Source organism: Pogona vitticeps, chromosome 2 (assembly GCF_051106095.1).
Source record: "Pogona vitticeps strain Pit_001003342236 chromosome 2, PviZW2.1, whole genome shotgun sequence".
Taxonomy (NCBI): Eukaryota; Metazoa; Chordata; class Lepidosauria; order Squamata; family Agamidae; genus Pogona; species Pogona vitticeps.
This window is the reverse complement of record NC_135784.1, coordinates 57033197-57046667: the sequence shown is the minus strand read 5'-3', so window position 1 is coordinate 57046667 and position 13471 is coordinate 57033197. Positions and strand designations below refer to the sequence as shown.

Genomic DNA, 13471 nt, shown 5'->3' with positions numbered 1-13471 from the left:
TTATCTCATATCTATCCAGATACCCACCCGCCTTCCCCGCAATGATCACTAACACTATTACTGCAACAACTTACTAAAGCTCCTTTCAAACATTTAGCTTCAACTGATTTATGGCTACTTACCTTTAAAACAGTTTTCCTCATCGCCATCACCTCAGCTCGACAAGCTAATGATTTAGCGGCCTTATGTCACAACTATCCTTATTTACATTTTTTTCTGGACAAAGTCAAACTATCCATGGATATTTCTTTCCTCCCCAAAGTCATATCTGAATTCCATCTCTCTCAGCCGTTTATCCTTCCTTCCTTCTTTCCGTCACTGTCCACAACTCAAGAAAGAATCCTCCATACTTTAGTCGTTAGGTGATCCCTTGCCTTTTACGTCCAACACACCCAACCTTTCAGGCATTCACCTCAACTTTTCATAAGTTACCAACCACCTACTAAAGGTCACCAGGTGACGTCTCAAACTATATCTAGATGGGTCACTTCAACTATTCACCTTGTGTATCAGCTGGCATGCAAACCTGTCCCAAAGGTGATTCACCCTCACTCCACCAGAGCAGTGACAACCTCTACAGCATTCCTACGTGGTGTACCACTTCCTGACATCTGCGCCTCTGTCATCTGGGCACAGCCGTCCACTTTCATCCAGCATTATAGACTTGATATCCGGCAAAAGTCTGATACGGCTTTTGGACCATGCTGTTCTAGCCTCTACCTTGGCATGACACCCTGCTTCTGGGTAAGACAGCTTTTTAGTCACCCAAGGTGTGATTCACAGGGGCCATGAAGAACAACAACAGTTTATCCACCTGTAATTGTAGTTCTTCGAGTAGACTTCTGTGAGTCATACATCCCACCCGTCCTCCCTATTGTCATGCCATCCTGCTTAATATAGCGGTAGTTGACACAACTGAAAGGGGAGCCTTGGCGCCAATGTACTTATATGAGGGAGAGGGCCCTTATTCTAATGTGTTTTTTGCTACTGCAGAAGCTCTAGAACTTTCTGATGAGGCTCCGCCCAGGCGCGGATCACCCAGGGTGTGAATCACAGAGATCCACTCGAAGAACTACAATTACAAGTGGGCAACCTGTTGATACTCTTGCTCTAATAAATGGTATCTCCCTATCTCCTCTGGAATACTGACTCCTTCACCAGCAGGTTGGTCATGCCCTACTTAATAAAGTCTTCTTCTGAGGATGAATCCAAGGATGACCTGCTTCAGCAGGTGAAAACCAAGGTCAGGAAAGATCTTGAGGCACCGATTGGCAGCCCTCTTTTAGATGTACAGGAGATTGGGGTAGCACATGGTTTTGCTAGGGAGGACACAGCCCTTCCTGGAGATAATTAATGAAGCTTAATGAAAGACATCACCATGCCGACAAAGGTCTGCATAGTCAAAGATGTGGTTTTTCCAGTAGTGATGTATGGAAGTGAGAGCTGGACCATAAAGAAGGCTGACCGCCAAAGAATTGTTGCTTTTTAATTGTGTTGCTAGAGGAGACTCTGGAGAGTCCCCTGGACTGCAAGGAGATGAAACTTATCCATTCTGAAGGAAATCAACCCTGAGTGTTCACTGGAAGGACAGATCCTGAAACTGAGGCTCCAATATTTTGGCCATCTTATGAGAAGAGAAGACTCCCTGGAAAAGCCCCTGATGTTGGGAAAGTGTGAAGGCAAGAGGAGAAGAGGACATCAGAGGACATGATAGTTATCAAAGCTACCAACATGAATTTGACCCAACTCTGGGAGGCAGTGGAAGACAGGAGGGCCTGGCATACTCTGGTCCATGGGGTCACAAAGAGTTAGACATGATTTAATGATGAAACAACAGCAACAAATGGGACATAATTATTGGAAGATATCCATATATTTGAAGAAAATAACTGCCTGTTTTATGGATAATATACACCAGCTGATTTTACTGCTCTGACAGTATATAAAAAATCAAGTTATGGAAACCCAAAGGAGTAGCCGGATAATCTGATCTCCATGCAGTCTTTTTCTGTTGACGAGTAGGTTGTATAATGGACCCTTTCACACCAATTTGCCATCTTGTTTACCAGAAATCCTTCATTTAAATCTGAGGAAACTGTTCCAGTTCTAAATTAGTGTCTGGTGTTAGTAATGGAATGGATTGAACAAAATGAGCTGAAGCTTAATCCAAGCAAAAGAGAAGTGGTCCTGCTAGCTATGAGGCAGATCATGGAATAGGGTTGCACCTATGCTAGATGTGGTTACACTCCCCCTGAATCTACAGGTTCATCACTTGAGTGTGCTCCTGTTTCTGAGCTTGGGTGCCCAGATTTCAATGGTGGTCAGGAGTGCATTTGCACACTTAAAATTAATGGGCCAGGTACACCCATTGCTTGAGATGTCTGATCTAGCCATTAGATTAGGCATCCTTCAGTCTCAAGAGACTATGGTAACGTGCACTGTATGAAGGACTTGGAACAGCGTCTGGTGTGGCAGAGAAGGCCAGTTTGAGGGTGACAATCCTTTCCACACTGAAGACAAATCCAATCTGTCCCCTGTCCAGCTACCTGATTTTGCTGCTTTCGTAACTGCCTCTTTGCCTCAGCCTGCTGGACAAGGGTCTCTTCAAATTAGGAGAGGCCGTGATGCAACGCCAGCCTCCAGGCTAAACGCTCAGATGTTAAGGTTTCTCATTTGTTGAGGTCCATTCCTAAGGCCTTCAGATCTCGCTTGCAGATATCCTTGTATCGCAGCCATGGTCTCCCTCTGGGGCGATTTCCCTGTACTAATTCTCTATACAGGAGATCTTTTGGAATCCAACCATCAGCCATTCTCACAACATGCCCAAGCCAATGTAGACATTGCTGTTTCAGTAATGTATACATGCTAAAAAAATTCCAGCTTGTTCTAGGACTACTCTATTTGGAACTTTGTGCTGCCAGGTGATACCAAAAATGCATCGGAGACAATGCATATGGAAGGTGTTCAGCTTCCTCTCCTGCTATGCACAAAGGGCCCAGGACCTGCTGCAGTACAGGAGTGTGCTCAGGACACAGGCTCTATAGACCTTGATCTTGGTGTATGTCGTCAGCTTCTTATTGAGCCATACTCTCTTTGTGAGTCTTGAGAACATGGTAGCTGCTTTGCCAATGCGTTTATCCAGCTCGACATCTAGGGAGAGAGTATTAGAGATAGTTGAGCCAAGGCACACAAAGTCATGAACAACCTCCAATTCTTGCATGGAGATAGTAACAGAGGGAGGTAAGTCCACGCCCTGGCCCATGACTTGTGTTTTCTTCAGGCTGATTGTTAGTCCAAAGTCCTGGCAGGCCTTGCTAAAATGATTCATGGGTTTTTGGAGGTCTTCAGCAGAATGGGCAACAATGGCTGCATCATCGGCGAAGAGGAAGTCCCGCATGCATTTCAGTTGGACTTTGGTCTTTGCTTTCAGTCTGAGAGATTAAAGAGCTTTCCATCTGATCTATTCCGGAGATAGACACCTTCTGTTGCAGTTCCAAAAGCATGCTTCAGCATGACAGCAAAAAAGATCCTAAAAGGTGTTGGTGCAAAGACACAGCCCTGTTTCACTCTGCTTTGCATGTCAAAGGGATCTGATGTTGAACCATCAAAAACTACAGAACCCTTCATTCCCTCATGAAAGGACCTCCAGGAGCAGAAATCAACCCTGAGTGCTCACTGGAAGGACAGATCCTGAAGCTGGGGCTCCAATACTTTGGCCGTCTCATGAGAAGAGAAGACTCCCTGGAAAAGACCCTGATGTTGGGAAAGTGTGAAGGCAGGATGAGAAGGGGACGACATAGGATGAGATGGTTGGACAGTGTCATCAAAGCTACCAATATGAATTTGACACAACTCCGGGAGGCAGTGGAATACAGGAGAGCCTGGCATGCTCTGGTCCATGGGGTCACGAAGAGTCGGACATGACTTAACGACTAAACAACAACAACAAATGAAGTACTTTCTATCCCTATAAAATGCCAACAATTTTGGCATTAGAAGAGAAAACAAAATCATGGTCTATCTCAAAGTCAGAGTACAGAAACAAGGTATCCATATTTTTAGCAAACCGTCTCTAAATTTGTTAGAGCAGTGGTTCCCAACCTTGGGTTCCAAAATGTTTTTGGACTAAAACTCCCAGAAGTTTTCCCCAATATCTATGTTGACCAGGATTTCTGGGACTTGTCCAAGAATATCTGGAAACCCAAGTATATCTGGGAACCACCACAGTAGATGTAGAACATACATTGGACAAGAAGATAGTTATTCTGCTACTGTTGATAAGGTGGATGGATGCGTTAGACACCCTTTTTATAGTTCTAATTGCCAGACACACAGGGCAGAGTGGAAGAAGATTTCTTTATTTTTTAATAACAGATGACAGAAGCTAGGTAACCAGTTTTGAAGCCAAAGTGTTCTTGCACAGAGGCCAAATGTCTCTGCATTTTACAGAGGCCAAACCTCTAATTAAAGCTTTAAAGGAAAATGCTTTGTATAAGAGAAAAACCCTTATTGTTAGTGACCACTTGAAGAGCACTCCATATAGCTGGGCAGTCTGCTTTTATTTTAAACAAAGAAAATGTTCCTATATCTAGAGCAGAATGTCTCCTCTTTCATACTAGCTATATTCAAAGGAAAAATAATGGTTGAAGTAAAATGACTTGCATTTACAAAGCTGTAGTGCAAAGGGGATCACAAGTTATCTCCATAATGGCACAAAGCCTGATTTGTATGTCTGACTGGTTTCTTGAAAATCTGAATACACAGAGGAAGGAGGTGGCGTTTCTGATTTCCCAAAATCATCTTTCCCATGAAAGCAGAAGCATATGCTATGGCCTTTGGCCTGTTGCATTGCACATAGGCTCCTTTAGGAAAAGTGCAGCATTTTCAGTGGCCCCTTGACCACAGCTTCACCTTTGTAGACCTTTAAAATCCATGCACTGTCAGCAAATATGCTGCCTAATCTGTTAAGGATTAAACTAAGCAGATAAATCCAAGGACATCCAAGAGGGATCATCTTCAAAAAGGCTTGGCAAGCCTAATCTAGAAACCTCTGTACTCACTTTTTATATACCTTGGCAATCTTCTTGAGTCAGTTTACCTTTTAAATTAAATACTCCAAGAGTCACAAGGAATATTCGTTGCAGTGAAGGTAACAAAACGAGGTGGGCAAAAAGGCTTGAATATTTGCATTAATCTGAAATTCATGTACTCTAATGGCTTTGGCTAACAGATGTTTCTTTTTGTAGAAAAAATAAAGCAAGATTTCAAATGATGTTTCAATGCCATGAACCGAATTTTAATAGACAAATAAATCAGCAGACGTTGACATTAGAAAGCATGAACATAAAAACTCCTGCGTTCATAAATGTGATATGGGAGGCATCTCCTGTTGAAAAATGTAACATGGGAATGTTAGGGGGTGCGCGAATAAAGGTAACATGGGACATAACACTTGTCAGCGTTCACAGACATCTGTGTGCTGCTTTGTGTTCCATTTTATATCACTGACATTGGAAATATGAGTCCTAGTAGTGGCTTGATCCTTGAGGCAGGAGGCTCCCTTGAGTGGAGTTCCATTGATGGGGTGTTCCTGCAGAATACCCCATCGATGGGGTGTTCTGGGGTGTTCACATTTTTAAATACATTTAAAATGTGCCAAACCATTTAAAATGTATCTGATGAAGTGAATTTCAGTTTAGAAAAAGTTTGTTTCTACCTCTGGCTTCCTTTTGCTGCAAACTACTCCCCTTTAAAGTTACAGGCTGGTGTTTTGATTTCTGCATCAAGAACAATGCAGTGTAGAAACTCTTGATTTCATATGAAAAGCTATAGTGAGTGCCCAGATACAGTTAGATGCTGTCCTGGCACTTCTTGCTGGCCCATAATGTCTGTGAACTATGCTGAAAATATGATGCTTGCCAGCTGGATTCTCTTCCCCCTATTTGACACTGGCTTATTTGTGAATTTGAATGCATCACTTGTCTTTTACCCCATTTCAGTGTCCCCAGTTTTTTTTTACCTATGCAGCTGCAAGAATTAATGCTTTTTTAAAAAAGAAAGCTGCATCCTAGCTAAAGATCAAAGGCACTATTTAAATTCATAGTTATAACAGATTTCTAAAGGATTAAACACCAAATGTGAAAAGATCTCTCTCTTTTTTGTCTCAGGTACATTCAGGCAAACTATACCTGCTGTGCAGATGAATGTACCAGGTTCATCCAACTAGAATGTGTTTGCTGGGGTGATTAAACATCAGGATGTGTGGGCTGCAATGTTCAGTTGCTTTCCTTAGATTGCAGACAAAAGGCAGGAGTACTGAAAAAGAGGTAGCAGAGAACCAGGATTTAGTAGTTTAACCCTTAACATGGCTTTGTCCTGAGCATTGTGTGCATGTTAATATTCTATCAAGGACTTCTGATTCGCAGAACCTTTTGTTGCCTGCCAGTGTTAGGTGGGGAGGGAGAGACTGTTTTGGTGGTCTTTCAGGATCTGCATTGCCCAGGGCTGCAAACATTTACCTCCCTTTAAATTCATGGCCACTTCAAAGGACAAAGTGTGCAGCGATCCCTTTCATTTTCATACCTGCTTTACCAAGAAAAAATATGGATGTGGACTAGGATGGGGATGTTTTAGTCCTCGTAGATTGGGTTTTGATGCAAAATCCATACAGAACTAGACCTGCAAGGTAGGCCTTCTGCAACTTTGTCACCCTAACAGTTCTTTAAAGTTTCACCGAACTTCAGCCATTTGCCATGTACATTTTTTGAAAAGCAAATGTACAGCCTTTTTTCCCCAGTCCGGTTTGGTGGTGAAAATGAAATTTCTTGGGTGAATAAGAGACTGGAATTCCCACAAGCTGTTAGATGTACATTAAATCCCAACCTGAACTAATCTACCCTAAAACTCACCTACAGTACAATACATTGGAATTATCATTGGGGTAAGAAAATACCCCATGAAACATATAATATCTTATCCCTCTGCATAGAGGGATAAGATATTATGGTTGTTGTTGTTTTAGAAACATGCGAGACAGACCATGTTCTTGCTGTTCAGCATGGAAACTCATTTTCCGGCTTGTTTGCTGTGGATAGGGAGTGAGTTGCATTTGTTCATTGGATATGACATTGACAATCTTTATTTCTAGGTTGTGCAAACAAACAAACAAGGCAACAAAGCAAAAGGCTGAAGGAAGGTGCTCTGTTTTCAAACCTAAGCTTAAGAGTTGCTTACTCCCTTTTTTGCTATCAAGACTTACCTCCACAAAGCCAAGTAGATACTTGCTCCAAATCTAGCTGATGACCAGTCCAAGTCTCTGGAAGTGACTTGTGCGCCTTTGATTGTTCCCCTGCCTTCCTTCCCCATACCTGTCCTGAGAAGGGGGCAACCCTGCTTAGCCTCCCTTCCCACTTCAAAGAGTGTAAAACAGATCATGCTGTCCTTTGTCCAGTGATTTTTCCTAATGGGTGGCTTATTTTTCATAATAGCTCCACACCACACCCTGGCAGCAGTGACGGTTGCTCTGAAAATTATATTACATAAGAATTTGGAATATTGATCAAATAGTAATATGTTAACTCAGTATAGGTAAATGAAATTATTAAAGCAAAACAGAACACAGTAAAACAACTGATCAGAACAGGAGCAGCATCAGAGTTTAAAACGTGAACAGAGTCAACAAAAGAATCTGTTAAACACTGCAGGAGTTTGCCGGATACCTTGCAGTTGTGGCCAGGTATACATTGGAACCACAAAACGAAGCATCCACACCAGAATCAAAGAACATGAGGGACACTGCAGACTAAAACAACCAGAAAAATCTGCAGTAGCTGAACATGCCATAAAACAAACTGGACATGAAATTCTGTTTCAAAATACTGAAATACTGGACAACACCAGCAATCATTACGTCAGACTGCACAGGGAAGCCATTGAAATCCACAAGCATAAACAAAACTTCAACCGGAAGGAGGAATGTCTGAAACTCAACAAAACCTGGCTCCCAGCTCTCAAAAACACAGAGTGCAAAAGGTCAACGAATTCCACCCAGCCACAAGGTCAGGGGATTACTGCACACAAAAGATCAGCTAATGACACCCATCAACCACAGGGACAGATAATCTCCCCTCCTCATCAAAACAATACATCCACAACAAAACACATTAATCAACCATCTCCTGATTAGGACAATAGCCTACCTCACAAACTAGCCTTCTCACAGCCATAAATACTCCACCCACTCTCAAGCCTACCCAGAGCACAGTTTGCTGTCCTCTGAAGATGCCGGCCACAGAGACTGGCGAAACGTTAGGAAGAACCACTTTCAGAACACGGCCAAGAAGCCCGAAAAACCCACAACAACCAATCTGTTAAACACTTGGTGGAATAACGAAGGGATTGCTTGAAAGCCACAAGAGAAGGAATCAAGCAGAGTCTTCCAAGTTCTGATGTTTAATAAATTGTTCCCATCTTTACAGTTCTGCTGTGTTTGGAGGAGCTTTTACTACTCCACAAGCAGTAACTTCCTCTTTCCCTCAACGCTAGTAAGCAACAGCTCTGTCGGTAGGGCTGTTTTCAGCTTCACTGAAGAGAAGGGTATAGCTTACAGTGGAGCTTCTTGTGTTGACATTAAAACAAAACTCTGAAGTCTTTCAGATTGCAGTAAATGTATTTGTTCAATTCAAGTGAAAAACTTTCATTGTTAGAATAACAAGAAGGCAATACAATTTTATGTTACGCTATCTGTGCACAATACTTTCAGCTTTGCTGACAGCTCCAGAATCCTACCACATTTTGCAATATTCAAGTTTGCTGCTTTTTCATGCTAAGAGAGTAGCAATTAATTTTTGCTCATTTGCCAAAGGCTAACAACATTTTATGTGGGTTACGGAACTGGAGAATGAACATAGGTGGCTTTGAAAGATCACCTTCAGGCCCTCCATTTCTTTCTTTCCTCCCCCCCCCCTTTTCAAATTATACCTTCGAAAAAGGTTTTCACTTCCATCTGTTCTGTTCTTTTCCCAGCCGCCTGCCCCTTCCTGTTTTGAGTAAGGATGGAAGGGATAAAATGGTGGTGCAGAAATTATTATTAGGAAGATGGACAATCAGGAGACAAACATGGGTGTGAAAGTGTTATGAATATTCGCGGCCTTGGAGGCAGCCACAAGGGAAAGAAACAGCTGAGAAGTTCTATTGCAGCAGGCAGGGGAATGGATTATGAGGCAGTGAATCTATCTGTTCCTTGTTTGTTTCCCTAGCAATCTGAGCTTGATGCTTTGACATGCAAGGACTCTTCTGTATTCAGTTCCCTGCTGAGTTTGGTTTCACTCTTTCGCACATATTATGGAGACTCATGAATCAAAATCTCCCCACTTCCTTTTTGCTGATCTGCTACTCATTTACACATACTTGATATTTAGTCTATACATAGCACCAGCCCTGGTAGTTATGTGTTAAGATCAGTGTCCTGATAAAGTCTGAGACATGCTTTCCCCTATTAAACAAGCACTTTAAGATAATTGAGACGCTTTGCAAGGAAAGTCTGGGAAGAGGCGCTTGGTGCATGAAGAGTTCCTGGCATAATTTGCTTTTGCAACAGAGAAGTGGTCTACTGTTTATTTTTTAAAGTGTTACATAGTCCATTTCTTAAGTTAACTTGCTCTAGTATAAATCAGGCATCAGTCAATGAGAGTAAGCAAGAGAACCATCTTTCCAGCACCGTAAGATACAGTAGCAAGATTCTCTCTGTTAGGTAAAGGTAAAAGTCCCCCTTGACATTTAGTCCAGTCGTGTCTGACTCGAGGGCGCAGTGCTCATCCCCATTTCCAAGCTGCAGAGCCAGCGTTTCTCCATAGACAATCTTCCGTGGTCACGTGGCCAGCACAACTAGACACGGGACACCGTTACCTTCCCACCGTGGTGGTACCTATTTATCTACTTGCATTCGCATGTTTTCGAACTGCTAGGTTGGCAGGAGCTGGGAGAAGCGATGGGAGCTCACTCCATCATGTGGATTCAATCTTGCGACTGCTGGTCTTCCGACCTTGCAGCCCAGAGGCTTATGTGGTTTAACCTGCAGCGCTATCACGTCTCTCTGTTACTCTAACATAATTATTGTGACCAAAACAAAGGGTTTTTTAAAAAAACTCTAAAATTGCAAAATTTTTACTTTAATTTCTGTTTTTCTAAAAACAAAATTCACCCACAGAACTGCATACATTGGTTGTATTTGTCTGAAAACATATGAAGAACTAGGGCAGCAATGGTGAACATATGGCACACGTGCCACAGCTGACACACAGAGCCCTCCCTGTGGGCACCCGAGCCACAAGTCACCATCAAGAAATACAGTGGTGCCCTCGCGTTACGACGTTAATTCGTTCCAGCAAAATCGCTGTAGAATGAAAATGTCATAAAGCGAAAATAAAAAAGCCATTGAAACGCATTAAAACCTGGTTAATGCGTTCCAATCGGCTAAGAACTCACCGTCCAGCGAAGATCCTCCTTAGGGGCGGCTATTTTCGGTTGCCTGTGCAGCGAAAAATGGCTCCTAAACAGAGCGGGGAGCCATTTTGAGCACCCAGTCGCCATTTTGAAAACCCGACGATCAGCTGTTTTGATCGTCGGGAAGCAAAAATCGGTTCCCGAAACAGGGAACTTATCGCGCAGCGAAATTCCCCCATTCAAAACGTTGTTTTGTGATCGTTTTTGCAATTGCAAAAACCTGGTCGTAATGCGGATTCATCGTTAAACGGAGCGCCCGTCTTGCGAGGCACCACTGTACTTACTTGTCCTCCGATCCCGGATTTTGGCACTTCCCTCTGCTGGTGCAGTGGTCCAGTGGAGGGGTGCAATGGCAACCATTACCAGTCTAGCCCAATGGGGGATTGGAGGGCCAGTAAGTATTTCTTTGCTAATACCGCCCATAGAAAAAAAACACACAAGCATTTAACACTTGCAGTGCAGGAGCAGGGTTGTTTAGCTAAACTAAAACCTCAGTATTCAGGTTTTAATTGCAGTGTTGGCACTTTGAAATAAACAAGTTGATTTTATGTTGCAATTTGGGCACTCGGGCTCAAAAAGGTTCAACAGCACTGAACTAAGGTGATGTAGTGGTTGGAGTGTTGAACTACAGCTCAGAAGATCTGGGTTCAAATCCCCGTTCATCCATGAAACGCATTGTGCAACTTTAGGCGAGAATGAATCTCTCAGCTTGACCTACTGTACTTCATAGTTTTTGTGAAGATAAAATAGGAAGAGGGGAGCCACATGGAGGAAACGCAGGGTATAAAAGGAATAAAATAAATATTAATAGTGGCGGTCATAGAGAATGTTTGGTTTCCTTTTAATTAATGAGCAAATTAATTTCACCATGGAATGTCTCAGTTGCTTGAAAATAACATAGTTGAATCTGTAAATGTTGTGTTTATCCATAGGATAGATTAGGAATATGAACGAACAATAAACGAACAATATCAACCTAATACATTTTTAGGCTCTGCAAAGAAAACGCCAGCTTATACTGATTCTGCACTTGTCATGTACTCATTGTTCAGTTTCAAAGTGGTCTCCAATATAAACCATGTTGAATATATAAACCTTTGCTGGAAATATGGAGCTGAAATACTTCCAATTCTATTACTGGGGCTGTGGTTCTTAAGGGCACTTACTAAAGAATTCCTTATAAATCCCACTGGCTATAATGGGACATTCTACCAGTAATCACACATAGGATTGAGTTGTAAACCTGCAAGCCAGAGAATTGCCTGCAAGGAAATGTTGTAAGTTGAATAATTTTTAAAAATGACCTAAAAGGCTTGTTTTCAGAATTCCATTATGTTTGCCAAGTGTTGGAAAAGTTCCATATTAACCATATTAATTGCCACTTGTCTTGTTTGTTTCTTGACACACAGAACAGTACTGATTGTCCACAGATTGTGCCTGCCTCTGTTGCACCTGTATCAACAGGGGTTTCCCAGGACATTACCATCATGTTGAGGAATGCCGCTTTTATAAAGGTAACTAAATAGATGGGCACTACAGGTTGATTCTGCATTTGCCTCAAGAGTAAAAAAGTAAAAACTATTAATGAAGTATGAAGCTCAGATCATAACTGAAAGGAGGGTGATCTCTGACCTGCCTTCCTCGCCTTCCAGTGACAGCCGAAATCGCCATCGCAGGGAGGACCTTAATTGAAAGCAGTCACTTTGGCAAGTGACTGGGTGGGCTAACATAGGAAGAAGGAAATGTGCTGTGTGCCTTCTATGCAGACATTCACTAGGGATCTGTTACACGTAACGCAAGAACCTTCGTGACGTTTGTACAGTACATGGATTTATAATACTGTTAAACTTTCATTAGAACAGAATGTTTGGTGGGGTGGGGGGAGAGAGAAATCAACGTACACTTGAAGATACTTTTTTTCCATATTTCACTCAGTGAATTTTGCAGGTGTGCAGCAGCTCTCACAGGAGACTATACTCTTAGACCACTTTATTTGCAATACTATGAGTCCCATGCCTCTGAAGGTAAAAAAGCAACAGACAGCAAAATCTATGTTAGAAATTAAATCAAAACCAGAAATGTGGTCTTAATTCCTCTCTGATCAGCAGTCAGATTCTGGGGTTGGCGGTGTATATTTTTGCCTTCAAGAAAAACTGTATTCTGTGCATCTTCCTATTCTGTTCAGACAAATAGTCTTAGAATTATAGTTTCTGGAATGTGTTTGAGGTACACATTTGAGTATTTATAGTTGGTGGAAGGCTAATAAGGAATGGCATAGAAGAATATTTATATTAGTATCTTATATTTCTGCTGTTAAGTATCTGAAAACAGCCATTATTTGAACCTGTACCAGTGCAGTCCTCTAACCAGTTCTAAATTTCAGGATACTTTAGCAACATGAGGATATTAACCAAACACTCTGTTCCCAGCTGTGCAGTGCAGTCCTCAAGCAGTTTAAGGGGTTAGAGATGGGCATGGACCCACCACTTTGGCCATTCGTGCTGGTTCATCCTTTGAACAAAGAGTTGTTCGTCTCTTCCCAGTCCCACCTTCTCTGGCAGGTGCCCACTCAGAGGCAGTGCTGGTGAGAGAGGAGGCAAGGAAGCTGGGGTGCTGCCTCTTGAGTGGGCACCTGCTGGGGGAGGCTGTTGCGGGCACACTGAAGCCTCTACTATCTCAGGCCTCCAGGAGGTGCTCACGCTTCTACTCAGTTGCTGCCACCAATACATCAATTCAGTATCAAGTATTTAAGGAGACAAGTGTTGTTTTGAAACTAAAACTTGTTTATTTGATCAATAAATAAAATAGGTAAATCACAAGTTGATAATCGATATCTCTCACTCAATGACACACAGACCCTTCTCTCACTGACTTTTTGGCTCACAGGCCCACAGACTCACTAATCTCTCACAAATCCTTCAATCTCTCCAAAAACCCCTTCACATCCCATTTATATCCCAGCTCCTCC

General features: G+C 42.4%; 1 protein-coding gene across 1 annotated transcript in view; it reads left to right on the top strand.

The window, feature by feature from the left end:
- The window catches only part of PLXND1 (plexin D1), a 224745-nt gene that overhangs the window by 102767 nt on the left and 108507 nt on the right, over positions 1–13471 (top strand). Inside the window, exon 9 of the mRNA XM_072989488.2 lies at positions 11913–12017. Coding sequence (XP_072845589.2) covers positions 11913–12017 — 105 coding nt within the window. The remainder of the gene's footprint in view (positions 1–11912; positions 12018–13471) is intronic.